This window comes from Rhinolophus ferrumequinum, chromosome 11 (genome assembly GCF_004115265.2).
Source record: "Rhinolophus ferrumequinum isolate MPI-CBG mRhiFer1 chromosome 11, mRhiFer1_v1.p, whole genome shotgun sequence".
Classification (NCBI taxonomy): Eukaryota; Metazoa; Chordata; class Mammalia; order Chiroptera; family Rhinolophidae; genus Rhinolophus; species Rhinolophus ferrumequinum.
The window spans coordinates 35,738,670-35,765,850 of NC_046294.1; the positions used below are offsets into that span (position 1 = coordinate 35,738,670).

Sequence of the window (27,181 nt, forward strand, 5' to 3'; positions counted from 1 at the left end):
TGTCTCATCAGACATACATGTAGGCAGAGTCAGATTTGCTGTGAAGATGACGAAGCTTAGGCTCCAAGGGCTCCTCACTCACATGTGACCATCCCAAGGCCCTGGGAGGGGCGCTTTAAAAACGTGTGCACATGGTCAAATATCTTTGTAAAATATACAAAAGTGAAAAATATTCAAGAAGTTAATTTCTCTGACTCTGTTCATTCCAACATCCCACCATCACATTTCCCGTGTTGAGCGGCACTGGGGTAGTCACAGGCATTTTAGGGATCTAAGGAGCAGTTGAGTTGGGAATACAATTGGTTTTCATGTAGTGGGACATATTTATGTGGTTCTCAGTCGCTTCCGAGTGTAATTCAGTTATTAATCACCATCCTGGAATAGGAATGGCCTCCATCTGTGCTCCTACTGCCTACTGTGGTGACGTACAGGTGCAGCAGCAGAGGTCATATGGGAAAATGAACATGTCCTGTAGCCCGGCACAGAGCATGTGGGTAGACAGGATATCCGGTCCAGGGAGGGTGACAAATCACAATTATGAGTATGACCGTGCCTGGATCCTGGGCAGAGTCGGGTGGGGAGATCAAGTCATCTGGGCTCCCAAGCCGGACGGGTATATTGGGCCGGCACTAAGACCGGCAGGGCTCCGGGCAGCAGGGGGCGCTGTGGCGGGAGCCGCACCGGGCGCACCAGGCCCTCTGTCCTCTTGCCTTTTTCGGAGGCTTCCGGCGCGGCTCCTGCGCGTTGGTGGCTGTTAAGTGATGGATCGCAACCCGTCTCCGCCGCCGAGTCGGAGTGAGGACGATGACGAGGAGGAGGTGGCCGGAGGAGACTGCATAGGGAGCACGGTCTACAGCAAGCATTGGCTCTTCGGCGTCCTCAGCGGGCTTATCCAGGTGTGGAAACTCGCGCTTCGCGTGGGCTCCTTCCCTTTCCCCCCGACCCTCCGGCCCCGCCTCCGGCAGCCCCCTGCTGCCCCGTGAGCCGCCGTCTCCACTCGTCCTCCTCCTCAGTCGCGCGCGGTGGGACCTCTCCCCTTGCGTGCTGGCCTCCTCCGCGCACCCCCATTCTGCCGAGAGCCACTCCCGGTGCCCCTTAATACAAAGGGTGGTATAACGGCAGGGATGCTGGGTGCTTGCGGTTACAGTATTTTACTTTTGAACTTTTCCAACAAGTATATGACCATGTAAATAAATATATTGCTCAGGTTTTTGCTCCCCGTTCCCACTGTCGTCCCCGAAGGCTCGGTCCTGGTTGATCTGTTTCGTGGGTTTTTGTTGTTGTAGAATAAATGATGGTTTTGGAGTTATACAGCGCTGATATCAAAAGCGGGGCTTCATCACCTACTGGCAGCGTGACTTTGGGCAAGGCATCTAATCTCTCAGAGCCTCGATTTCTGTCTCAATTTTTGTACGGTGGGATGATAATATCTATATGTATATAGGGATATTGTGTTAAATAAAATAATGGCCATAGAATGCTGACCACGGCGTTTGGCTTATAGGAGGCTCTCAATAAATGTGGACTTTCTGTCCCAACGTTTGTTTCCCTAACTGATTTCCCTACTTCCGATCTCTGTCCTCTCCAGTCCATCTTCTGCACAGCTGCCAGAATAATCTTCCTAAAAATGATAATAATAATAATAATAATAATAAAAAGGTGTCTATAGGAACTCTTCCTAGTTCCCTTAGCCTTCAGGAGAAACATGCGTAGTTCTTAGCTTGGAATCCAGGGCTCTTTGCAATCTTTCCAGCCTCATTTGCCCACGACACTAAATTGCTCACCATTCCCCAAACATGCTGGGCTGTTTCTTCACTCTGAACTCCTGTACTTTCCTCTATATGCTCTTCTCCCTTTCTTCATGTGACAAACTACTCCTCTTCCTTAGAGGTTTAGTTTACATATCACCTAAGAGAAGTTTTCCTCTACTTCTTCCAGGCATAGGTCATTGGTCCATCATTTCAGCTCTCACAACTCTTTGTCCACAATTCAGTTGAATCACTTAGCGTTTTCTGTCGTGATTATGTTTGCAAGTCCTTTCCCCCAGTAGATCCTAAACTACTTGAAAGCAAAGGATTAAATCTTACTCATTTTTGTATTTCTATCCCGATGCCGAGCAACAGTATTGACTCCATGAATGTTGAATCAATAGATCTACCTGAGGTACTAATTTTTAAAAAGTTTCTGCAAGAGAAGACACTTTGAGAATAGTATCTTTGTGACTTCTAAATGATTGTGGGATCATATTACTTGAAGCGTACTGTGGACAGCTTTTATTCAACACGTTTCTTCCTTTGTGTATCTGCAGATTGTCAGCCCTGAAAACGCCAAATCCAGCACAGATGATGAGGAGCAGCAGGTGGAGCTTGATGAAGAAATGGAGAACGAAATTTGCAGAGTATGGGATATGTCAATGGATGAGGTATGGGGTTGGAAATGAAACTGCACAGGCTGTTGGGTAAGGAGGTGATGAAAGGAATTTTTTTTAAAGGGTCAGATCTTAGGTCTCTGGGGAAAGATAGGTGTCTGTAATCACTCCTCTATGTGATACAGAGAATGAGGGCGCAGGAACTCTAAATGCTACACTTGTCTTTGAGGGGAGATGATCTCAACCGTGATTAGATTTAGGCTAAATACATAGTTCTCATGCTAGAATGCTTATCGCTCAGGGAAGTTCTGATACTTATTTACCTAAAGAGAACGTTGGCCTTGTATTTGAGAGCAGGATAGGAGTTAGGAGACCACTGATGTACCACGAATAAAGTAGAAGGAAGGGACAAGAAAGAATTACGTGTAAATAATTGCAATAATAATATTTTAACATTGGTATTGTACTCTATAGCTCGAAAGCATTTTCATATGTTATTCTATTTGCTCTTCACAATAACCTTGTGATATAAGTAGTCCTGTTAATTTATAGGTAAGAAAAGAGGCGAAAGAGATTAACCTATGTAATCTCTCATTTTATTACTTGGACTTTGGAAACAGATAACTGATTAAAATCCTTGTTTTATTCTCTTTCACTTCCCTTCTGTGTTCCAGATTGCCACCCAAGTTATCTTTTTCCTAAAACACAGATTTAATTGTATTCTTCTGTCTTAAAAATTGTTAATGGCTATTCATTGTCTTCAGCCATTTTTTAAAGTGTACAATTTGAAAAATTTTGTCGTGTGTGTATGTGCATGGAACCGTCACCACAATCAAGACAGAGAACATGTCTATCACCCCCAAAGTTTCTTATGCTTCTCCTTTCCTCTACTCTCCTTAGGTAACCACTGATCGGCTTCCTGTCACTTCAGAGTAGTTTGCATTTTTGAGAGTTAAAGAAATTGGGTCCGATTCTTTTTTTGGAGGGGTTTGGCTCTTTTACTCAGCATCATTATTTTAAGATTCATCCATGTTGTTGTGTATATAAGTAGTTTATTATTTTTTTATTGCTAGATGGTATTCCGTTATATATGTATAACATGATGCATTCATCTCTTCACCTGCTGATGGAAATTGAGTTGTTTCCAGTTTATTACAGATAAAGCTGCTGTGAACTTTTGTGTATAAGTATGTATGGGCATATGTTTTCCTTTCTCTTGGGTGAATACCTATAGTAGTATGCAGGATCATATGGTAGGTGTATGTTTAACTTTTTAAGAAACGGTCGAATTGTTTTCCAAAGTGTTTTTTACAAGACCACCAGCAGTGTATGGGAGATGGTTCCAGTTCCAGTTTGTCCTCATTCTCGCCAACACTTGGTGTGGTCACTTGTCTTCATTTTAGTCAGTCTAATAAGTCTGTGGTGATTGTCATGATGGTATTTTGGATTTCCCTAATTATTAATGTTGAACATTATTGCTTATTAATAATGTTGAACATTATTGCTTACCTTTGTTGATACAGTGCCTGTTTGAAGCTTTTGTCCATTTTTTAAATTGTATTGTTTTCTTATTTTTTTTTCCTAAAAGTTCTGTAATTTTAGGTTTTACTTACAGGTTTACGATCCATTTTGAGTTAATTTTTGAGTATGATGCAAGCTATGGATTAATGTTCACCTTTTTTGCATGTGGATATCCAGTGGTTCTAGCTCATTTGTTAAAAAGACTATCCTTCACTGGATTACCTTGCATTTTTGTCAAAAATTAGTTATCTATACATGTGAGTCTATTTCTGGACTCCATTCTGTTCATTGATTTATTTGTCTATTTTTACGCCAGTACCACACTATTGTGATGACTGTGGCTTTATAATAAATCTTGAAATGAGGTAGTGTTAATCCAACTTTGTTCTTTCTCAAAGTTGTTTTGGTTGTCCTTGGTCCTTTGTATTTCTATATTAATTTTAGAATCAACTTGTCAGTTTCTACAAAAAGCCTGCTAGGATTTTGACTGAGATAGAATTGAATTTATAGATCATTTGGGGGAAGAATTGGTATGCGAATGATAATGAGTCTTTTGAGCCATGAACAAGTTTTACCTATTTACCTAGGTTTTCTCTAATTTCTTTCAGCAAAGTTTTGTAGTGTTTAGTGTATATGTCTTTCACATCTTTTGTCAGATTTATTTCTGAGTATTTCATATTTTTGGATGCTATTATAAATGGTATTTTAAAAAATTTCAGTATCTGTTCATTTCTAGTATGTAGAAATGCAGTTGATTTTGTATGTCATATCCTGCAGCTGTGCTAAAATTCACTGAAGGTAGTACCTTTTTTTGTAGATGCCATTAGATTTTTCTAAATAAATGATTCTTATTTATGAATTAAAAAGTTTACTTCTTTTCCAGTCCAAATTACTTTTATTTCTTTTTCTTGTACATTTGCTCTGGCAAGTATGATGTTGACTAGAAGTGATGAGAGGGGACATTCTTGTCTTGTTTTTGATTATAGGGGCAGAGAGCAGTGAGTCTTCCATCATTAAGTATGACGTGGTTGCAGACGAGAAAGTTCCTGTCTGTTCCTGGTTTGCCTAGAGTCTATCTGGAGTAGGTTGGGGATTTTGCCACGCTTTTGCTGAGTATATGGAGATGATCGTGTAGTTTCCTTTTTAATTTGTGAATATGGTGAACTGTGTTGATTGATTTTCAAGTTGCCAAAATCTTGTTTAGAAATTTAATCTAAGTCCATGAAAGAGGCTCATGTTCTTGTCGTCGTCTGATTTGGGTACCAAGGTAATGCTGCCTCACAGATTGGGAAGTTTTCCTCTTCCCTTTTCAGGAAGCGTTTGTGTAGAACTGATATTACCTTAAATATATGGTTGAATTCACAGTGAAGCCTTCTGAGCTTGGAGTTTTCTTTGTGGGAAGATTTTTTGTTTGTTTTCAGTTTTGTGTATTTATTTCTTTTTTTAAAAAATAACAGTTTTATTGAGATGGAACTCACTACCATAAAATTCACCATTTAGTGGTTTTTAGTGTATTGTGGGAAAGGCTATAAATTCATTTCCTTTAATGGTTAGATATAGGGCTGTTCAGGTTACTTTGGTAGTTTGTGTTCTTCAGGGAATTTATCTGTTTTATCTAAGTTGTCAAATTTATTGTAATAAAGTTGTTCATAGTATTGTTATTGTCCTTTAATATATGTAGAATGTGTAGTGATGGTACCTCTCTTATTCCTAATATTAGTAATTTGTATCTTCTGTCTTTCTTCCCTGATCAGTCTGGCTAGAAGTTTTAACAATTTTATTGATCTTCACAAAGAATCAGCTTTTGGTTTTGTTGATTTTTCTCTATTGCTTTACTGTTTTTTCTTTCATTGGTTTTCATTTTGATCTTTATTATTTTCTTCTGCTTACTGTGGCTTAATTTGCTCTTCTTTTTCTAATTTAAGGTGGAAGCTTAGGTCGTTGATTTGAGACCTTTTTTTTTTTTAAATACAGCATTTTACACTACACATGTTCCTCTTAATATTGCTTTAGCAGTACTCCACAATTTCTGATATGTTGTGTTTCATTTCATTTGGTTCAGAATACTTTCTGATTTTCGTTAATGTTTCTTTGGTAAATGAGTTATTTAGCAGTATGTTACTTAGTTTTTAAATATTTGGGAATTTATCATATATCTTTCAGTTACGGCAGTAGTGAATACTGAAGCCTTTTAACTGTATTGAGACGTGTTTTATGGCCCAGAATATGGTCTATCTCGGTAAACATTCCGTGTTCACTTAAAAAGAATGTGTATTCTGCAGTTACTGGGTGGTGTGTTCGATAAATGTCAATTAGAGCAAGTTGTTGAGACTATTCTTCAAGTCTTCTTTCTATTTGTGCTATAATTATTGAGAAGCTATGGTTTAAAATAATTTTTTAAAGAGAACCCACTTTTCAAGTGAAAACCTTAGTGTGAAACCTTCAAATAAAAGGTGACACACAGCTGCTGTTTGAATGAGATTGCTGGTGGAGGGGAGAGGCGCGTTCTTGGCCTCCTCCTCGCCCTCTTATGGCAACTCTTGAAGCATCTGTAGAGAACTGAGCTGTCCACTCATCACTGGCATCAAGTTTCTCCAGGGAGACTACGTTTCAGTCTTATACTCTACCACTCAGAGTTTGAGCAGAGACTTTCAGAACTTCCTGTATATTTTCATGTGTCCGTGCTATGCTCTGCCTGGAATGGCCTCCAGCTGGCAAAATCTTTCTCACTTTTTATGGCCCCGCTTAAATGTCACCTCCTCTGTGATCCTTCCCCAGATGCTCCAGGCAGAACATGTTCAGTGTTGCATAACACTCACTTGTTGTTCAGCGATTGTTTTGAGCCTCTGTATCCTCTGATAAATTTAAATTCCTTTTCTTAAATCAGAGATACCTTCTCTGATGTATCTAAAGTAGCCCCCCCCATTTCTTAGCTTCTAGCATGCACCATCTTGTTGATATTCTTTGTAGCATTTAGAAATTATATAGTTTAATTGTTTATGTGTTTATTGTTTGTTCATCCCTCTAGAGTGAAAACTCCATGGCACTGAGACCTTACTAACGTGTTCTCTGATGTGTCCCTAGAGCCTAAAACAGTGCTTTTTACTTGGGTTTTTCAGTAAATATTTGGTGAAAAATGAATGAATGAATGAATGAATGAATGTATGAATACATGGTGTGCTGGTTAAGGGCATGGCCTTGAGTCATACTCATCTGGCTTCAAATCCTGGCTCTGTTCTCCTACTGATTAATCTTGGGCAGGTTGTTTAACCTTTTGAAACCTCAGTTTATTAGTGTGATGGGCTAATAATCACTACTTCATAGGGTTGTTTTGAGAATTAAATGAGATAGTATGCAAACTACTTCACTATGCCTGACATTTAATACTTGTTCAATAAATGTTAATTGGCTTTATTATTGTTGGTGTTGATATTGTTATGCCATCCTGTGCTACTCCAGGAATTATTAACTGTCGTTAAATAAATAAATTCCTGCATGCTACAGAGAATTCCCGACATGACATTTAGAGTGGAGAGCATCTGCTGTCGTGACTTTCAGTTTGGAGTGTATCTTGGAAAACGCTGTTTTCTCTGACCATCGTCTCTTAATAAGTACAGATGTCTTTCCCAGTCAACAATCATAGAGGTTACCCAGGTTTCAGCTGCTCTGAGGTGCCTTCAGGGCCCTTTGAAGTACATTTTCACGTAAGACATCTAGCCTGTGTTTTAAGTTAAGCTATCATAAATACACATCTCAAGTTTGGTAAAAATCTGAGGCAATAGACAGTCATAAACTTAATTTTTAAGTATTTTACAATGTAAATCTCTACAGCTAACTGATTAAGTTTTGGGGCCCACACTTCTAAGAAGATTGGGGTGCATGTTCACTTCCGGTCCCTTCACCTGTGTAGTGTGTCCTCTCAGGCGTGGACTGGGCGAACTCCCTAGGAAGGAGCTATGAAGCTGTAGCAGTTACACGGTGACCAGACATTTTTTTCTATTGAGGATTTTAAAAGCACAAGTTCTGATTTTGAGCATGATCCAATAGGAGTTTTCACCTGTTTCCCCTACCGTGTTTTAAGCTCTTAGAAGACAGGAAATAGGAGTTTTACTTTTTCCTTATCCCTGGCTTCTAGGATGATACCTGGCAATCAGCAAATGTGTTTGAATGAGTTAATGAGACTTCCTGGTGGGTAGAAAGATCATTAAGATAAATACACTCAAGGCAGAAAGAAGAGGGACAACCCTTTAGAATATCACAGTTTAGATTTGTTTATGAAATTGTTCCATTGCCTTGGGACCAGATACCAAAAAGATTTTCTAATGTTACTTTTGTTTGTTGACAAAATTCTTAACTTTTTCCCTTTTGCCTGAAAGGAAGTATATATGGAATTAATTTTCTTATAGTTACCTAAGCTATGGGGTTTAAAAAGGAATATTCGACATCCAAGTTAATAATCATTTTTAATTTCAGGATGTGGCTTTATTTCTCCAAGAATTTAATGCTCCTGACATATTTATGGGAGTATTAGCCAAATCCAAATGTCCTCGATTAAGGGTAAGTATGACATTTTTATTGCCTCTTCTTTGGAACAATAATGGCAGTTAATGCTGGATAGTCTTTCATTTTTTTCACTTTCATTTTCTTACTGTCAGTCTGCAAATGTTTATTGAATATTACAAGGTACTACGTAATATGCTATTTAAAAGTATTAGAATCCTAGAATTTTAGATTTGGACTGGACCAAGGAGATCAGTACTTTCATTTAACAGCTATGGAAACCGATACGCATAACCAAAGTTATGCCGCTAATATGTGGCAGGACCGGGAGCAGTGCCCGGACCTCCCATCTCTGTTTATTGCTCTTTTTTAATTCATAAAATCCTCCATTGCTTAAAAACCTTCATTCTAAACTCAGTCGATTGCTCAGGATTTTCTGTAATCTGACTCATTCATCTTTCCTGCGTAAGATCTACCCTCTAGACGGTCCTAATTTAGCAAGGCCTGTCTACTCCTTGTCTCAGGAGCAGACGTGCTCTATGTGTTACTGTGATTGTCATCGCTGTGTCTCCCTTTGTATGCCTTCCATCCCCTCTGTTTCACATCTGTTTTCCAAGGTGGTGTGTTTCTGCCAAGCCTTCCCAAACAGGTAAGCTCTCAGTGGCCATTGCTGATGGTAAGCTCCCCAAACAATGACCTGTACTCCTCATTTAGTCTTTATGTCCTGTGCAATGTATTGTGCTATAGTGCCATTTGGGTTGCTGTGTGCTATGCATATTGTGGGTGATTAAGAAATATCTAGGAAGTAATTATAATTACGAATAACTTATAACTGAGTATTTGGTTTTACTACTCTATTAGCATTTATCTCCATTTTACAAATAAAAGAACTAAGTCTCAGGCGAAGAGATTCGTCTAAGGTCATACAACTAGGAAGGAAAAGATGTGAGCCTAGCCTGTCGTCCAGTAAAACCAGTGTATTGTATTGTCTCTCTTTCTTTGAAATCATGAAGTAGAGAACTCTATAGCATATTTTTACAAATTGGTGTTGAATTAAAATTTATTTAGCACCGTGCTTCACCTGAATTGGGGCCTGATGAACCACTTTTTCTTGGATCATTATATTAATGTAAAGATTTAACAGTTATATGATTTTCTCCTGAAATTTTTTTTTAACTTAAATACATTGATTCAGGATTAGTACTTAAAGAAAATAAGCTTATGTCAGGAATGTCACCTTTCAGGAATTAGTCATATTATATATGTCTGTGAGCCACAGCCTGTCTGTAGCAGTGATTCTCAGCCTGGGCCCCACGTTAGAATCACCTAGGACACGGACTCAAACTTCAGCGGTCCCAGAATCACTGGGTACTGGGCTCACCCCCAGAATTTCTTATCCAGCAGGTTTGGGGTAGGATCGAGGATTTCGAACACCTTCCCGGGTGACGCTAGTCCTCTGGCCCAGGGCCCACATTTTGAGAAGCTTTGCTGTAGCAAGCTTTTAAAAATCCCGAGTCAGGCCTTACCCAGATTGATTAAAATACAACCTCCAGTATGAGGCTCCAGACAGCTTTTCAAGTTCCCCTCAGTCCATTGAGCAGCCAAGACTGAGAAACTTGGTCTTTGATTGGAAATTCAATTCCCTCTTTAGGTTGTAAGGGAAATGTATATGTTTCCTTCCTGCCCCTACTCTCTTTTAATCTTTTCCCAACAGTTGATCACCCACATTTTATTGACACTCTCCACTTTTGTAGCTTTGGTGCCACCTCTCTTTCTTGGTCTCTCACCTCTTCAGTCACATCTCTGTCACTTTTATTGGCTTTCTGCTTTCTTCCTACATGCTGAGTGTGGACTCCTTCTACGGTGTAGACCAGATCCCTCGTCCTCTTTATACTCATTTCCTTAGTGAGCTCATCCACTCTTCACGTCTTTAAGTTGCAAATCTGTGCCTGTGCTATGACCTCCCTTCTGGTTTCTGGTGTCTCATCTCCACCTTTTTTCAGGCATTCTCTACTTGCATGCTTCATTTTCCAATCCAAAATTCTACATATCTTAACTTACAAGTGATGATCATACTTACCTGATCATAAAAATCACGTGGTGTGCTTGGTCATCAATAGCTTCCCAGGTCCTGCCCTGCTGATTCTGATTCAGTGCTTCTGAGATGGGACTTGGAAATCTGGGTTTTAACACGCGCCATGAGTAACTTTTATGTTCCAGCAACTTTGGAAACACTATCCTAACTGAATGCATTGTTTCCTTTCCTATACTTTCTTTCCCAATTTTCCTGTCAGGAGGACCAATATCTCTGACTAGAGAAATGAAGCGCTTTGAAACCTAGAGTCGTTTTCAACTGTTTTCTCCCTTTGCCTCCATCAGATTGTTTTGCTTTCACCTTGAGTCTTTCTCAGCTTCATTCCTTTCCATGCCTGTCAGTACCACCCCCATCTTCTCACAATATGGTAAAGTGGTCACATGCTCAGGCTCTGGAGCCCTGCTAGTTCCTAGTTGGAGATCTCGGGCAAGTTGCTTTAGCTTCTCTGTGCTTTAGTGTCCTCCTCTGAGAAACGGGGATAATAATAGTACCTACCTCATAAATTATTATATGAAACGATACAGGGAGAGTGCTTAGAGTAGTGCTGAATAAACATTAGCTGTTATGACTGACGTTATTAACTTCATTTAAAGCTTTTTCACTATCATGCAATATTCATTTTGTTGCCAGAGTAATTTTCCTAAAATAGTGTCCTCCTCCTTGAGGACCTTCATGGCTGCACATAACCTAAATTAAAATCTTCAGCGTGTCATTGAGGGCCCTTAGTCCTGATCCTTCTTACCTGCTGGATTGATCTTACGTGTTCTCTCACTTTGGGCAACAACCAGGGTGCTTTCTTTATTGTCCACTGTATTAGCCATGTACATGATTTCCTTTATGTCTTTCCTGATACTTTCCCCTTGTTTGAATGTCTTTCTTGTTTGCATGTCTAAATCCTACCAATCATTTAAGACTCAGTTCATTCATAAGATTTCTTCTTCCATAACTCCTGCTTGCCTTTGACCTTTCTTTTTCTCATGTCTTTCATCCCTTCCCAAATACGGTGAACTTGTCAAGATTAGGGTGTAGGCAATATACTTCTATAATATATGCTGCTTCCTGTTCTGTTCTAAGGCTCAATCAAGTTTTTTTCAAGTGTTTATTCTTGTATGTGTCTTTTACCTCAGAGCCATTGTGACCTGTGAAATTTGATTTGGCAGGAAATCTGTGTGGGAATTTTAGGTAATATGGCCTGTTTCCAGGAGATATGTGTGTCCATCAGCAGTAATAAAAATCTTGGGTAAGTTTTACTACATAATAATTACATCTTTAAAAATACAGGTTCATATTTTATATTCCTAAGGAGATCCTAGTACGTAGTAGAGATAGGAAAATATTATGAAACGGAGCACTTCCTTTCTCCTGACAAACACTCTCCAGGAGCTTCATTGTATGTTGATGGTAGCTGGGGGCTTCCACACGATTTACGGACTTGATTCAGGATTTAGGCCTGTTTTCTTTATCAGTCGTAAAGGGACCTGAATTGTCAGTAGGTGGTAAGCCAGACAGGATGAGAACTATGGGGAGTCCAAAACAGTTTAGGCTCAGGCAATCCAAGGGCTCAGTCTGGAAAAACTAGACTGTTGACCAGTCACCCTGAGAACTCTGACTTAGATGGGGGGCGGGGGGGACGACTTGCCAGCAGATTAGAAGATACAAGGTCGCCTCTGTGATTCAAAGACTTTCATCCTTCTTGATAGAAAGTTTTGGGCAGAGGGATTTTTAATGGTGGAAATCCTCGTGGTTACTGTAAGAGGTTTGAGAACACCCTGGAATTATATGCTAAATTTTGTGAGAATTCATATTCTAGCCAAAGGGTTCATGGCTGTTAATCAGAATCTCGAAGTAATTTGTGCCCACAATAGTTTAAGAAAACTGTTCTGGGTGGTAATCGTCAGCTAGGGCTGTAGGGTTTATCACAGGATTCAAGCATCTGGCTCTTTAAAATAGAGGTGATTGCCTCTTCTAGTGTGGAGGGACTTGAACATCCTATTTAAAGGTTTTTATTCCTCAGTAATTTACAGTAATTCATGGAGTAAGTGACTCAGGATTATTTTTGGTCTCTAGTGGTCTCTATCAAAACCTGAGAATGAGTAATGTTAACAAGTTTTATAAATTCAGTTAAATGCTTATCTGAAAACTATGGAACAATTTACATTGCTAATGGGATATACCACTTTGGAACAGTTGGGCATTATCTAGCCGAGTTGGAAGATACGCAGATGCTGTGACCCAGCGATACCACTTGTGGGCACATGGTAAGGGAAACCATGTACACATACATCAGGATGCTCATACAAAAAGCATTATAGGAACACAGCGCATTGCTTCAAGTAGCTCAAAATTGGAATCAACTCAAGTTTCCATCAATAGTAGGTTGGAAAAATAAATTGTGTTGTAGCCACACAATGGAATGTTCTGCAGCAGTGAATCAAAGAACAGTAGCTACAGGGACAACATGGGTAGATCTTAAAGACATGGTCTGGAGCAAAAGAACTAAAACTCAAAGGAATACATACAATGTAATTCTTTCATATAAAGTTCAAAACCAAATCTATATTAAATAATGAAACTTTAGAGTAAAGCAAAGAAATGATTGCTGGAAAAGTCTGGATAGTAGTCATTTCTAGGTGGGAAAGAGAATTATGAGTTGGACGGGAAACACGGGCTGCAGAGTTGGAGCACTGTTCCGTTTCTTGGAAAGATTAGTGTTTATAGTTACTAAGTGTAGATTTGCATCTTACAGGCTTTTATGTATGTGCTATGTCTCACAATTAAAATATTTTAAAAATTAAGTAAAAACTCTACTTTGATACTTGAAATGAGAGAAGGCATATCGGTTTGACTGTTTTGTTTTTGTAGCCAGGTATTACTGCACTGTTTGTATGATTCAGACCCTCCTACTCTGCTGGAAACAAGCAGGTATGCTTTCCTCTTTTTATGGATTCTGTATACTCACCCATAAGGGAGTCTGAAAAAATAGTTAATTCTTCATTCCTGAATTTCCTCTACTGACTTTGAAAGACAGATATTAATCTCACGTTTATCACGTAGGTTATTGCTTACTTGCCTTTCCCAGACACAAGTGGCCAGTGCCTGGGTTGAAAGAATCCGGGAACACCCAGCTATTTATGATAGCATTTGCTTCATCATGTCAAGTTCAACAAATGGTAAGTCACCATGTAATCTAGAAAACAAATTTTTGATAATATTTAATTGTTAGGAAACCAGGTAAATAATTTTGGAGGTCACTTAAAGGCTAAGTGTAAGGTGAGAAAACATTTCAATTTAAGGTATAAAATTTCTTCTTCAACTCCCAGGATACCGATAGCTCCCCGATTTAAAAATGAAGGAAGACAAGCAAAGTTAAACAAAGGAGGTAAACATACTGCTTCTGGAATAAGTAATGCTTTGGCAAGATTTGGCTTTCTTGGAATGGATTTAGGAATTTTGATCCACATTATTGCTTTAAAATTTTTGCTTCTCATTTCAACATCTTTTTTATTCGCTGCAGTTGACTTGCTGGTGAAGGTGGGGGAGGTTGTGGACAAGCTCTTTGATTTGGATGAGAAGCTGATGTTGGAGTGGATTAGAAATGGGGCTGCTCAGCCTCTGGACCAACCCCAGGAAGAGTCTGAAGAGCAGCGAGTGTTTAGAATTGTGCCCTGTGTACTTGAAGCTGCCAAACAAGTGCGGTAGGTGAGCTCTTCTGTAGAGTGTTCTGGGAAAATCCAGTTGCTACAAGTATCCTTAGACAGAAGTCATCTTAGTTTCCTTTGGACAGGATGAATAGCACGTAGCCCATCTTTGTCAGGTTTGATTCCCTACTAATATTTGGGGTGACAGTATATATTTGGTCTGTGCAAGAATCGTAATGGTACCTATTCTAATATTACTTAGCTATAGGCTGTTATAAAGCATAGTTACTGTCTTAAAATCTGGTACAATTTTGTGTAATTTCAATTACACAAAGATCTTCTTGTGCTTTATTTTCTGTTGGACATTTAACAACTTCTTCAATTAATGTCAGAGATCACTTGTTTTCTTGCTCCTTGTGTATGTATGCCAGTCTTGGGTAAGTGACTGACTTTTGGACTCTGATGTCTTCCCAAGAGTGATGACTAGGTCTTACAGGTTATTGAAACTGTTTATTGCTAGTGGCTAGAAAATTAATTTATGAATTGATCTGCTTAACGGTCAGTTGTGCATTCTTAGTGCTTTATAACCCACATTAAAGCCTGTTAATGTTATAGCTTTTATCCAAGTGAGGATTAAACTTTCCCCTAAACATGCTTCAGTATTCTCCATCTCAGTAAATGATCATCGTCCCATTTGGATAATGGGGAAGAAATGTGGTGGCTGTTACTGACTCTTTCCCATCCCACGCATTTCCCATGGCCAGTCAGTCTTCAAGCCTTCTTGACTTTCTGGGATCCCTTCCATGCCACCACCAGGCCACTGTCTCTCACCTGGACAACTGCAGCATTCTCTTGCCTAAATTCCCTGCCTCACGGCTTGCTTCTTCCAAGCCTAGACTATAGAGCGGTCTTTCCAAAGCACTCATTGAGTATCTCATTTTCATGCTGCATACACTTCAATCGCCTTCCTTAGGATGAGACTCAGTTTTTTTTTAAAAAAAACATGGCTTATAAGGACATGCACTTCTCTATCCTTATTCCATTATTCTGTTTCCTTATTCCTTATTCCATTATTCTATTATCTCCATCCTTACTCCTTATCCTGTTTCAACCATATGAAATTTCCTTCATTTCTTCAACTGAACCAAGCTCTCTTAACCCCAGCCTTTGCACCCACTGTCTCCTCTACGTCAAACATTTGTTTGCCCCTTCAGGTTTCTGCATAAACATCATTTCTCTTAAGATACCTTTCCTGCCTCTCTAAACTAAAGTAAGTCTGTTTGCTGTGTGGTCCTCTAGCACCTTGGACTTCCTCTAGGGTTACATTCAAACCACTTCATTACCCCGTTAATTATCTGCTTTCCTTTAGACGCTACATTTCACGAAGGTGGGGGCAATGTCTTATACATCTATTTTGCCAGCCTCTACCATAGTGACTGAAAATAGTGGTACTTAAATAAATATTTGCTGAACAATCTTTTAATTGTTCACTGCCTTTCAGTTAATTGTTTGCTTGAAGAACTAAGTTTGTGAGTTTCTAGGACTCTAACCTGTTGGTCACAAAAATTATGCTTACATGGTTTTAGGGAACTAGGATAATCCTGTGAAGTTTTAAGAGTTTCCTTGTTGTCAGTGGTTGGTGCTGTGGATGGACCATACATTCGCTCTATAAAAGTCTCAGTCATTTTTTGTCCTAATTATTCAAAAACCAGAATGATGAAGTATCGCCTAGCAGGTTTCTGCAATGCTGCTTTTGGGGGACAAGGCGAAAAAGAATTTTTACTTCTTGTCCTATGTGCATTGATTATATTACAGAACATTTATTTGATCTCCCCATTAGAATGTAAGCTCTGGTAAGCACAGACTTTGTCCCATTCCGTGTTTCACCCTCAACATCTAGGGTAGTGGCAAGAACAGAGTGATGAATATTTTTTGAATAAATAAATGATTGCAGTCCCATAGACAGTAAACTTGTTAACTCAGTGCTTTTGCTTTTTGTATTTAGTTCTGAAAATCTGGAAGGGCTCGATGTCTACATGCATATCTTACAGCTACTTACCACAGTGGATGATGGAATTCAAGCAATTGGTAAGATGTTACATGGGGAAGCACTATAGTTACTCATTTAATTGTTTTCTGTTTTTAAATTACTCCTTTCTTTATCATCTTAATTAAGTACAATGTCCTGATACTGGAAAAGACACTTGGAATTTACTTTTTGACCTGGTTTGCCATGAATTCTGCCAGTCTGATGATCCACCCATCATCCTTCAAGAACAGAAAACAGTGCTAGCCTCTGTTTTTTCAGTGTTGTCTGCCATCTATGCTTCACAGGCTGAGCAGGAGTATCTAAAGATAGAAAAAGGCAAGTATCATTTTAGTTCACCAAATTAAATTCTATTACATTTAAAGCCCAGGTTTGCATTGTGCATTTGGTTTTTTTCTCCCATTTTTTATTCTAGTGCTTTTATTCCCCGATGACAAAAATATTACATTCTCAGTACAAACAAAAAAAATATTGTAAACTTTATGGAAGGAAACATAGTGCTTGTGTTCCTACCATCTACAGATAATTGGTAGACACTCACATGCATATGCAGTTTTAAGTCCTGCTTAGTAGGCTTTTTAAATTTTCATTTAGAAATATAAAATGAATATTTTTCTATATAAACAAATGGTCGTTTACAGAATGAATTTTATGACTACAGCTAAATCCATGATCCATCTAGAATTTATTCTCATGTTACATGTGAGGTATGGTTTCAGCTTTTTTCCAGGTGCTACCCAGTTGTCTCAACATTATTTAATGGATAAACCAGTTTACCCACATTGATTTGAAATTTCATGATTACTATGTTTTAAATATCCCTATATATTTTATTCAGTTCCATTGCTCTATTCTTGTATTAGTACCCACAGTGGGTTGCTTTGTACCTCTGCTGTTAAGTGCTAATGATGGTAGAAAACATACTTACCTTGATCCTGACTTTATTGGGAATGTTTCTAGAATTTCACTGTTAATCATGATACTGTTTTGGGCTTAAGTTATTTTTGTTTTACTACTTAAGGAGCTGTTAATCTATTCCTATTTTACTGAGTTTTTAGTAAAAAATAAATGTTGAATATTTTCAAAAGTCTTTTCTGCATCTATGGATACGTTTTCTCGTTGAGAAGGTGACGTTGAGTACAGACTTGAGGGAACAATGGAGTGAGTCATGTGAATACTTGGGGAGAAAAGCATTTCAGACAGAGGTAACAGCAAGTGTACAAGCCCTGAACTAGAAGTATGTATGCCTTCTGTGTTTGAGAAAGAGCAGTGGGGCTTGTATGGCTGGGGTGGAGTTAACATGGGAGAGAGAAATAGTACATGGGGCCAAAGAGATAACGCGCTCGAGTGTGACGGGCTGATTTTGCCTTTTACTCTGAGTGAGATAGGGAGCTGTGTAGGGTTTTAAGCAGAGGATGGATAGACACGAGCTGACCTGTTTTTTTCTTTAGTTTTTTTATTGGGGAATTTTGGGTAACAATGTGTTTCTCCAGGGCCCATCAGCTCCAAGTAGTTGTCCTTCAATCTAGTTGTGGAGGGTGCAGCTCAGCTCCAAGTCCAGTCACCGTTTTCAATCTTTAGTTGCAGGGGGCGCAGCCCACCATCCCATGTGGGAATTGAACCGTCAACCTTGTGGTTGAGAGCTCACGCTCTAACCAACTCAGCTATCCGGCCGCCCCTCCTGAAGCTCGTTGCTCGTTGTCTTCAGTCTAGTTGTGGAGGGCACAGCTCACCGGCCCATGTGGGAATCGAACCGGCAATCCTGTTGTTCAGAGCTCGCGCTCTAACCAACTGAGCCATCCAGCCACCCCACGAGCTGACTTTAATAGGCTTCCTCTGGCTTCCATATTGATAAGAAATGCAGGGGGGCAAGGGTTCAAAAGGGAGGCTAATTAGGGGGCTATTGTGAACTTGAGGCAAGAGATGGTATAACTTGGATTAAGGTGGTAACTGGAGATGGTGGGAAAAAATAGTCAGATTCTGATCATTTTTAGATGGTGCCAACAGGATTTGCTGACAGGATGGGAGGGTGAGAAAAGTCAAGATATGTCTGGTATTTTTGTCCAGAAGAGTTGCCATTTACTCACAGGAAAGACTAAATTGAAACACATTAAGTTTGAGATGTCTGCTAGATGTCCAAGTGGAGGTATTGAGCAGGCAGTTTGAGTCTTGAGTTGAGGTCTTACAGAAGAAGTAACCTTTGTTACTTCTTTTGATTTGATTTAATGTGGAATGAGAGGAAAATTAATGTCTCTTACTAGTAATGTCCCTTTTTATCATTTGTGGTTTGCTTAATGAGTATTCGTGTCATGTTATTTGGTATATAGATATTTGTTATAAATTGCCCATCTTTGTCTTTTTAAGGTTTTTTTTGGCTTGATTCAGATATAAAGGTCACACCCCTCTTTTCTTTTGCTTGCATTTGCCTCTGGTCCCTTTATTGTCTTTTTCATTTCAACCTTGCTAAATACTTTGCTTTAGGTGTGTTGATTTTTTTTAATAGATGGGTTAAACTCATTTAAATTTATTGATATGGAAGTTTTGGTTGATCTGAATGCTGTCATATTTTCCATTTTGTATACTTACATTTAAATATTTCAGTGTATGATTTATTTGCTTTGTTTTTGTGTGTACTTCTGATATGTAGGACTGTTCGTATTTTTGGTCTAGTGGTTACATTTATAATTATAACTGCTCCCAAACACAATTATAACTGCTCCGTCAATTTCTCTTAATTCTTAAAAGCTAATAACTTAAAAATATATACAAGCGTATCTCAGTGTTGACTTTTCCTTGCCAGTTTTTCTGGTACTTTCAAACTACAAATTTCGGTCTTCAGGATGGTGGGGTGTTCCTGAATTATATTTTCAGATGTCTGTTCTATTCCATCATTTTAGTTTTTTTGAGGATTATAACTTGGTTTGTGTGGGATCTCCTTTCCTATCTTCCATAACTATTATTTTCTCCATTACAAAAGAAAAAAACAAAAACTCTTTATTTTCATTCCTTTTTTCTTCCTGACTTCCATCATCTCCCTTACTGTGTTTTCAAGTGTCTATTCTCCTTTGTGCTACTGCCAGTTTTGCCTTCATTTCTGTGGTGGCTTTAATTTCTTTTAACGTCTTCCTTGAGCTGTACCAGCTCAGGTTTCCTCTCCTATTGTCTTTCATTTCTTAGTCTGAGCTCTTATATCTCTGCTTTATGCTTGGTTACATGTTATTTTAAAAATCATGGCTAAGTATTATCTTAATATTCATAAGCTTCATGTCAACATTTTTTGGTGAGTATTCTTCACCTGCGATTTGTTTTTCCTGCTTTTTTCTTTCTTTTAGTGTCTTTCTGCTGCTCCTATGCTGGTTTATTTGCTTACTCATCATTGAATGGATTGAGTTTTTCCTGGACTAGCTGTTTGCAGGAAGTTCATGTAGGAGAGGGGCTAAGGCTATGTTCTAGGGTGACAGGAGATGGGTCGATGAGTCTTCTTGCTCTTTTTTCCAGGTGAGACGTACTACATACAGTGCAGTCCCACCTTTCACCTTGTCATTTGCCTCCTGTAAACATGGCTTGTCTGTGGGATTACTCATTTACCCCCTCTTCATCTGCTTCGTAGAACCCCAGGAAAGCACCAACTGCCATCTTCATACACTCCATTCCTGCTGTTACAAACAAGGAATTTTGGATTTGCACCTTAGAGTATATGCTTCACCTTAGAGAAATGGACTTTTCGGGCCTTTTCTGAGATCTGCAGCCTTGGGCATCCTCTCACCACTTCTTTCCATACTCCCTGCTTGTTTACACTGTGTTTGCCACTATTTCTACCTATAGGTAACCCCTCAATAACACGGGTGTTAGGTTCCTAAAAAATGCCATGTTTTGCGAATCCGTGTTATATGAAACAAAGAACTAGTACGAAAAAGGGGGTAAGGTTCCAAAAATTAAAAAAAAAAAAAACTTTTATTTTTATAATTAAGAGAAATATCTTTATTAAAACAATATTCACCGAAAGTATAACATATTAATATGTATTAAATAATGTTTTCTTTGTCATCACTACTAAGCACCATTAACTGAGGGCGTTTTCTTTTTGACAAGATATCTTCTTTCTCTGAACTTAATCATCCATGAACAAAATGGATGTAAAATTCTAATAAATTTTAAAATTTTGCTGTCAGATCTGATACGATATCCATGATCGAATGAAAATTTTCAAAGGCGATATCTTTTGCTCTTAGAATCTTTTATTATGTTCCATGTTATTCGGGGATTTCCCTAATTTCAAATGAGGTATCTTTTGCTCTTAAAAGCTCTTACTACGCTCTGTGTTGTTCGGGGATTTCTCTAATTCTCAAACCATGTTAGAGTGAAACCATGTTCTAGGATGCCGTGTTATACGAGGGTTTACCCCGATTCTCCGACCGTTTAAAGAAGTGCCATGTTATACGGGGATTACCTGTACTTTGTATTTGAGGTTTCAGCTGTCTCCTACTTTTGTCCAAGCTGGAGTTTGGTTTTTGTTGATCAAGCTCTTTGTTTCTTTGTGGTGATTTCTGAAAGGAAAAGGGGGGAAATGCTGACTTCGAGTCCCAGTGCTCTTCCCAACCTCCTTGTATATATGCTACTTCTGTTGACAATCATAGAGTTTTTATTTGGAATACTGGGAACACTTCTTCCTTGATGTCATGGGACTAGGTGTTCTTTATCTGTCCCCACCCCACCCCCACACTTTATGTATGATTTTTATGATGGGACGAGAAAGTGTAAAGATGCTCCTTCAACTCGCAGCCACTGATGAAGACCCTCCCTCATCCTGCCCTAAGCAGGAGCTTTGCAGAGTGATGGCTGGGGGTGAGAGAGAAGAGGCTGATACAGTATAGATTGGAGTGACCTAGAGGGAAATCATGGGTGTTAGAGTCAACAGTTGGTGGTAACACAAGTAAGAAAGTGGAAATAAATCCAAGGGGAATATAATAAAGCAGCCCAGCCCGGAGGTGCTCTGAAGAGGTGACGTTGAATTGCGAAATAAAGGTTAAGATTTTCCTGGTTGCTAATTAAAAAAAAAATGTCACATTGCCATGTACTGTAAATGACCTAAGTTTGAAAATAAAGTTAGAATTTTTTTTTAGTCAGCATACTTGATTCAGTGCCACAGCAAACTTTTTTCCTGGATTTGTAATTATTAAACTAGATATCATAGAGTTAAAATCACTGATTGATTCAGAATGAGATATGTGTTAGCAGGTTCATGCAATAACATATATTTTGAGTCTGAGCTTCAGGTTTATGTTCAATTTTTATTATAGGCAAATTAAAATGATTATTCTGTCTTTTAAGAAATTATACTATTTTTTTAACTTAGAAAAATAAAATGTAAAAGTTTTGTTTAATAAGAGTTATATTAGAGTTGAAGTTTAAAAATCAAATTCTTTTGTGTGGTCTCCAAGGTCCTACATGGTAGGATTCTTGCCCAACTTTCTACACTCATCTTGTGCCCTTCTTGCTCACTTGGTTTAAGCCACACTGGCCTTCTTTTTGTTCTTCAGACCTTCCAGGACATTTCCTGTTTGGGGCTTTTGCACTTATTGTTCCCTCTGCCTGAAATGTTTTCCTGGGCTCTTTGCATTGATTCTTCTTATCCTTTAGTTCTCAACTCAATGCCACCTGTTCAGAGAGCCTCACCAGCTGCTAGCTGACTTAGTATATTCCCCTTTAATTTTCTGCAGAGAACTTACCAAATCTGAAGTGATCCGTTTTATTCATTTGCTTATTTAAGAGTATAAAAATGTCTCAAAGGCTGAGGCCTTGACGATCTTGTTTATCACTATGTAGTATTAATACCTAAAATACTGTGTCTAGTAGATATTCAGTACAAATGAATGAATGAATGAATGAATGAATGAATGAATGAGTGATGGATAAATAACCAAATTTAACTGGCTAATTCCATGCCTCTTGATTGTTTGTACAGTAGATCTTCCTCTAATTGACAGCCTGATTCGTGTCTTACAAAATATGGAACATTGTCAGAAGAAACCAGAGAACTCAGCAGAGTCTAATACAGAGGACACTAAAAAGTCTGACTTAAGCCAAGATGATTTCCATTTGAAAATCTTAAAGGATATTTCGTGTGAATTTCTTTCTAATATTTTTCAGGCATTAACAAAGGTAAGAAAGAAGTATTAATGTTGTTTTCAGCAAAAGGAAGTATGGATTGCGTAATGCTCCCAAGTTTATTGCTCTTATTATTTTTTTAATGTAAAAGTAGTATAACTATTACGTAAAATTGAGAAAACAGAAAGAAAAAACTTACCACTGTAAGTTTATAATCTTAAACCAGCAGCTGATGTGGTTTAGTATATTTATGTATGTGTTTTTCACGTATTTATAACCCTGTATATATAATTTTTACAGACTGCTGTTGTCACTTAACATTACTGTATAAGCACTTCTCCTCATTCTAGATCAATTTACTGAAAGACTTTTCACTGAGAGCCAGTGTAGTACCCAATTGGCCAAAAAGTCAAGTGTTTAAAATTTTTTGTAAGCTTATTTTAAGGACTGTTCTTATATTCAAGATTATTAGCATATTCTTCCTTTGAGCACACCCTTTGTATCCATATATTCTAGAAATATATATGTATATGAATATAACTGAAGAGTATATTCATTGAATTTTTTTTCAAGAAGAATATTCCTTAAAACATTTCTGTTATTGTGGTGATTTGTTGTTTTTTTGGGGTTTTTTTGGTGAATTGTCCTTCCCTTTTCCATGTTTGGGATTATTACCTTAGCATAGATTTTCAAAAGTTAGATTACTAGGTTCGACATTATAAACGTGAAGATGGCTGAGGCATAATGGCTACATATTGCCAAAATGCTTTCGACATATGAAAATGTTGATTTTAGTTGATTTTTATTATTGGGTATTATAATCTTATATCAAGTAAATAATATAAATTGTGATTAAATTGTGTCTTATTTTGATTTGCATTTTTATTATTAGGTAGTTTGAATATCTTTCCATATGTTTGCTTATTGTTTGTGTTTCCTGCTTTATAAATTTATCCATTTTGGTTATTTGCATGGAACTCCTTGAGGGATACTTCGTCTTACGTATTCATTGCAATTTTTCAAAACAATTTTTTCCATTGTTTGCTGTTGCTTTTGTTTTTTGGGGGAGGGAGGGACATAGATGTTTCTTGAATTTTAAGTGACAGGAATATAGGAGGAAGGTGGGCTGAGAATAAAGCAGAGATGTGACATGAAAATTCTTATATGCCATACTTAACGGAATTTGGACTTAATCTTGAGTGAACTGAGAAGCTACTACAGATTTTTTTTAAGCATCAAGTGATAAGATCTACTTAGAAAGTTTACTCCAAAAGCAAGAGAGAGATGAGAGAGAATTATAGCTGGGGGCCAGGAGATCAATCAGCAAGCTCTTGTGGCTGGTAGTCTTCAAGAATAACCTGAAAAGGGGGCCGGCCCGGTGGCTCAGGCGGTTGGAGCTCCATGCTCCTAACTCCGAAGGCTGCCGGTTCGATTCCCACATCGGCCAGTAGGCTCTCAACCACAAGGTTGCCAGTTCAATTCCTCCCGCAAGGGATGGTGGGCTCCGCCCCCTGCAACTAGCAACGGCAACTGGACCTGGAGCTGAGCTGAGCTGCGCCCGACACAACTAAGACTGAAAGGACAACAACTTGACTTGGAAAAACAGGCCTGGAAGTACACACTGTTCCCCCAATAAAAGTCCTGTTCCCCTTCCCCAATAAAATCTTTAAAAAAAAAAAAAAAAAAAAAAAAAGAATAACCTGAAAAGGAAGGAGAGCCTAAACAATGGAAGTGTGAGTGGAGAGGAGGGATGGAATGAGAGAGATTTAGAAGAGCAGAATTAAACACTCCAGGGAAGGGGTTGGCAGCAGAGGAGGAGGGAAAATCTTGGCCGTATCCCAAGTTTGGGTTTGTGCAGCCAGGTGGGTGGGTGGTGGTGCCCTTCACTAAAGTAAGGGCTGCGATGAGCACATGTCTGGAGGGATGATACACCAGGAGGAATGATACTGGGCACAGTTTGGGACATTTGAAATGCCTATAGGATCAGTAGGGAATTGTATATATTGATTTGTATTTATTCACCAGATACAGCTTTAGAAATTCCTTTCTTGACATTAGATGTTTTGTTTTGTTTTGTTTTAGGACACTGTGGCTAAGGCACTAAAGGAGGGCCAGTTAAGCAAGCAGCAGTGTTCTCGTGCATTTCAAAATCTTCTTCCTTTCTATAGCCCTGTGGTGAGTGTGAATAAATGCATAGGTGGCTGAGTTTCAGAGCATTATGAAATAAAATATTTTAAAATAAGTGCTTGATCTTTGAGGCCATTGTCAAAAAAGATTGTACGTACAATTCACATAATGCGCTGGCCAGGTGGATGACTGCGGGATAATTCGTGGGGCTAGCCTGAGGGACAGTGCAAATTGTAAGAGAGGAATCAACACCGAATTTATAGTAGCACGTCCTGTTATGAAACAGATAGCATATTATTAATCAAAAATAAGATTTTTTTATAGGTATAGTCAATAGATAGGTTTCTTCACATTACATACGTTTGCTATCATTAGAGGCAATTTCAAAATAGGAACTTCTTTAGGAAAATGAAGTATGGAATGTGGGAATGAAGGGTCATGTCAGCAAGGAAGATGGTAATAAAACCTCCCTAAAGGGGGCTGGGAATTAGCGGGAGGATAAACACTAGTTTAAGAGGAAAACAAAATGGTAAAGGCTCATCACTCCCTTGATATTTCAGGGCTACTGTCCAGGAAGTACTCTTATTGTCCTCTGGGGATCTGTCAACATTTCTTTCCCATTGGACTATTTAGAAACCACAGGTAGAGCATTTTTATAGTCAACAGTCAATATCTTAAACCACCTTTTCCTCTGTTTATGTTTATTTTTTTCTTTGGTTTGATTCACAGGTGGAAGACTTTCTCAAAATCCTACGTGAAATTGATAAGACCCTTGCTGGTGATCTGGAAGAAAGCTTCCCAAGTTTAAAGGTTCAGACTTAAAAACTGAATTGTAATTTCCTCTGCCCAAGAAATAAACTTTTATTTTATTTTTTTTTAACTGAACAGTTGAAATTGACATATAGGAAATATTAGATAAGGCCTATGTAAGACCTTAATTGTCTGGTATTACACTCATGCCCCAGCCATATCTCACTTTTGTTTGACATTGGAATTTGCAGTTTCACAGCCATCAATCACCCCTCTCCCTCTTTTTTTGTATTGGTTATATGGTTTTCGTCATCTTCAAAGAAAACAAAAATACAAGCTTATTGTTGAGTTTCTTAGAATATTTGCAGGGTTGGTGAAGTTTTTTTCGTATCTCTTAATTTGATTTTTATGAGAGAATTTTATATTTGTATCCACTACAAGAATATTCAGCCGCACTAATGGAAAACCCTACTGTTATAGCTTAATCTGATAGGTTTTATGTATCTTACGCAGTAAGAAGTCCAGAGGTGGGCAATCCAGACCTGATGAGGTGGCTCAGGGTCCCTGGTTCCTTTCACTTCCACGTGGTCTGCCATGTAGACCTTTGTGTTTATATTTATAGTCTGGTGGTTAAGGGAACTATAACATCTCTCGTCCTGTCTTCCACATTCAGGGATGAAAAAGGAGAGGCAAAGGGGCTTTCTCCGAGCAAGTCTTTATCTTTTTATTTACAAAGTACAGCCCTCGCTGGCCAGAACCATGTTACATGGCCATCCTTAACGGCAGCTGTTTTGAGTACTACTTTTTTTCTTTCTAGCCTCTACTTTTTCCACTGTCTACAGGAGAGAAAAGAGAGAAGGGAGATGTGAATGGCTTGTGGAGAGCCAATCGTGGTGTTTGTCACAATGTGCAAACATGTCTTAGCCATTTTGTGACTGTTAATTGTGTTGATTCCATGCCAGATTGTTAGTAATTCAAGAGCAGTTATTTAACGTTGTTACAGTTCAATTTTTTTCAATGTACATATAAAGATAGAAATGCTAAAATTGTGAGGAAAGCATGTTAGCCAAGTTCTCTATTTTTAGCATAATTCCAGTTTTGAATTCCAGGTTCAATTTCAGAAAATTGTTCTCTTGAGTGAATTCAGATTTTTAAAATTAAGATTGAGGAAGTTTTATACTTTCTGATTATTTACAAACTGTTCTGTGCATGATTTTCCCCTCATACTTTTATTAAGATTCTTTATAGTGCTTCCTAATGAAATAAATTCAGAGAATCAACCAGGTACACTTACGGAAGCTTTATTTCAGTTACTGGAAGTGGAATTTTTAATAGTTTTTAAGGAAACCTCAGTTGTGTATAACAAAACCAGCTTTTTAAACCTCTCTTCTGGTACAACCTCTTCCCAGTTTATTACAGAATGTTTTGTACTAAAGCTGTGGTCTTTCCTCACACTTTGTATTCTTTCCTTGAGTGACTTTTGTTAATAAAACACAGTGATACAGTTGTTGGTAAGATATATGTAGTTTCCAGTTTGGAGGTAGTTTTATTGTTGAAAGTGTCCCTGCTGAAAAGAATTAAATGATAAAATTAAATCTTATTGATTAAACTCTAATTGGTAGGTTTACTTTATGTATATTTGTATATCTTCAGTGATGACCTTATCCATAGGTTGAATATGACTATATTTAACATAAGGTTTCAAAGGCACCAATGAAATCACTCCTACCTGCTAGCAGATGTTAAAAATTCCACTTTTGTTATCTCTTAAAGTTTAAGGTTAAGGTGCAAATAATCCCATAAGAGTAATACAAGTTAATCTAGTCAGTGCATATGAATTTCACTTTTTTTTTTTCTGAGAGCACATTTTTAAAAGGGGGAACATAAAGAACCTTGCGTATCTGACAGAAAGAGTGCCACTCAAAGCAGGTAAGTTACAGAGGGAAAAAAGGATACCGTATTTCCCCGACAATAAGACCGGGTCTTATATTAATTTTTGCTCCAAAAGATGCATTAGGGCTTATTTT

At 38.3% G+C, this 27,181-nt stretch overlaps 1 protein-coding gene across 2 annotated transcripts; it reads left to right on the plus strand.

Moving 5' to 3' along the window:
• Positions 1-705: 705 nt before the first annotated feature.
• On the plus strand, positions 706-25,322 carry SAAL1 (serum amyloid A like 1). 2 transcript variants are annotated; one of them, XM_033121863.1, is made up of 12 exons: positions 706-896; positions 2,309-2,422; positions 8,363-8,446; positions 11,645-11,724; positions 13,347-13,406; positions 13,539-13,654; positions 13,999-14,179; positions 16,128-16,210; positions 16,299-16,487; positions 22,138-22,331; positions 24,360-24,452; positions 25,134-25,322. In XM_033121863.1, exons 1-12 carry the CDS (start codon positions 762-764, stop codon positions 25,224-25,226), a joined length of 1,422 nt encoding a protein of 473 aa, XP_032977754.1. In that variant the 5' UTR covers positions 706-761; the 3' UTR covers positions 25,227-25,322. The 2 variants fall into 2 exon arrangements, with proteins under 2 accessions (XP_032977754.1, XP_032977753.1); XM_033121862.1 differs by having other exon boundaries at positions 22,135-22,331; positions 25,134-25,288.
• The last annotated feature ends 1,859 nt before the right edge of the window (positions 25,323-27,181 follow it).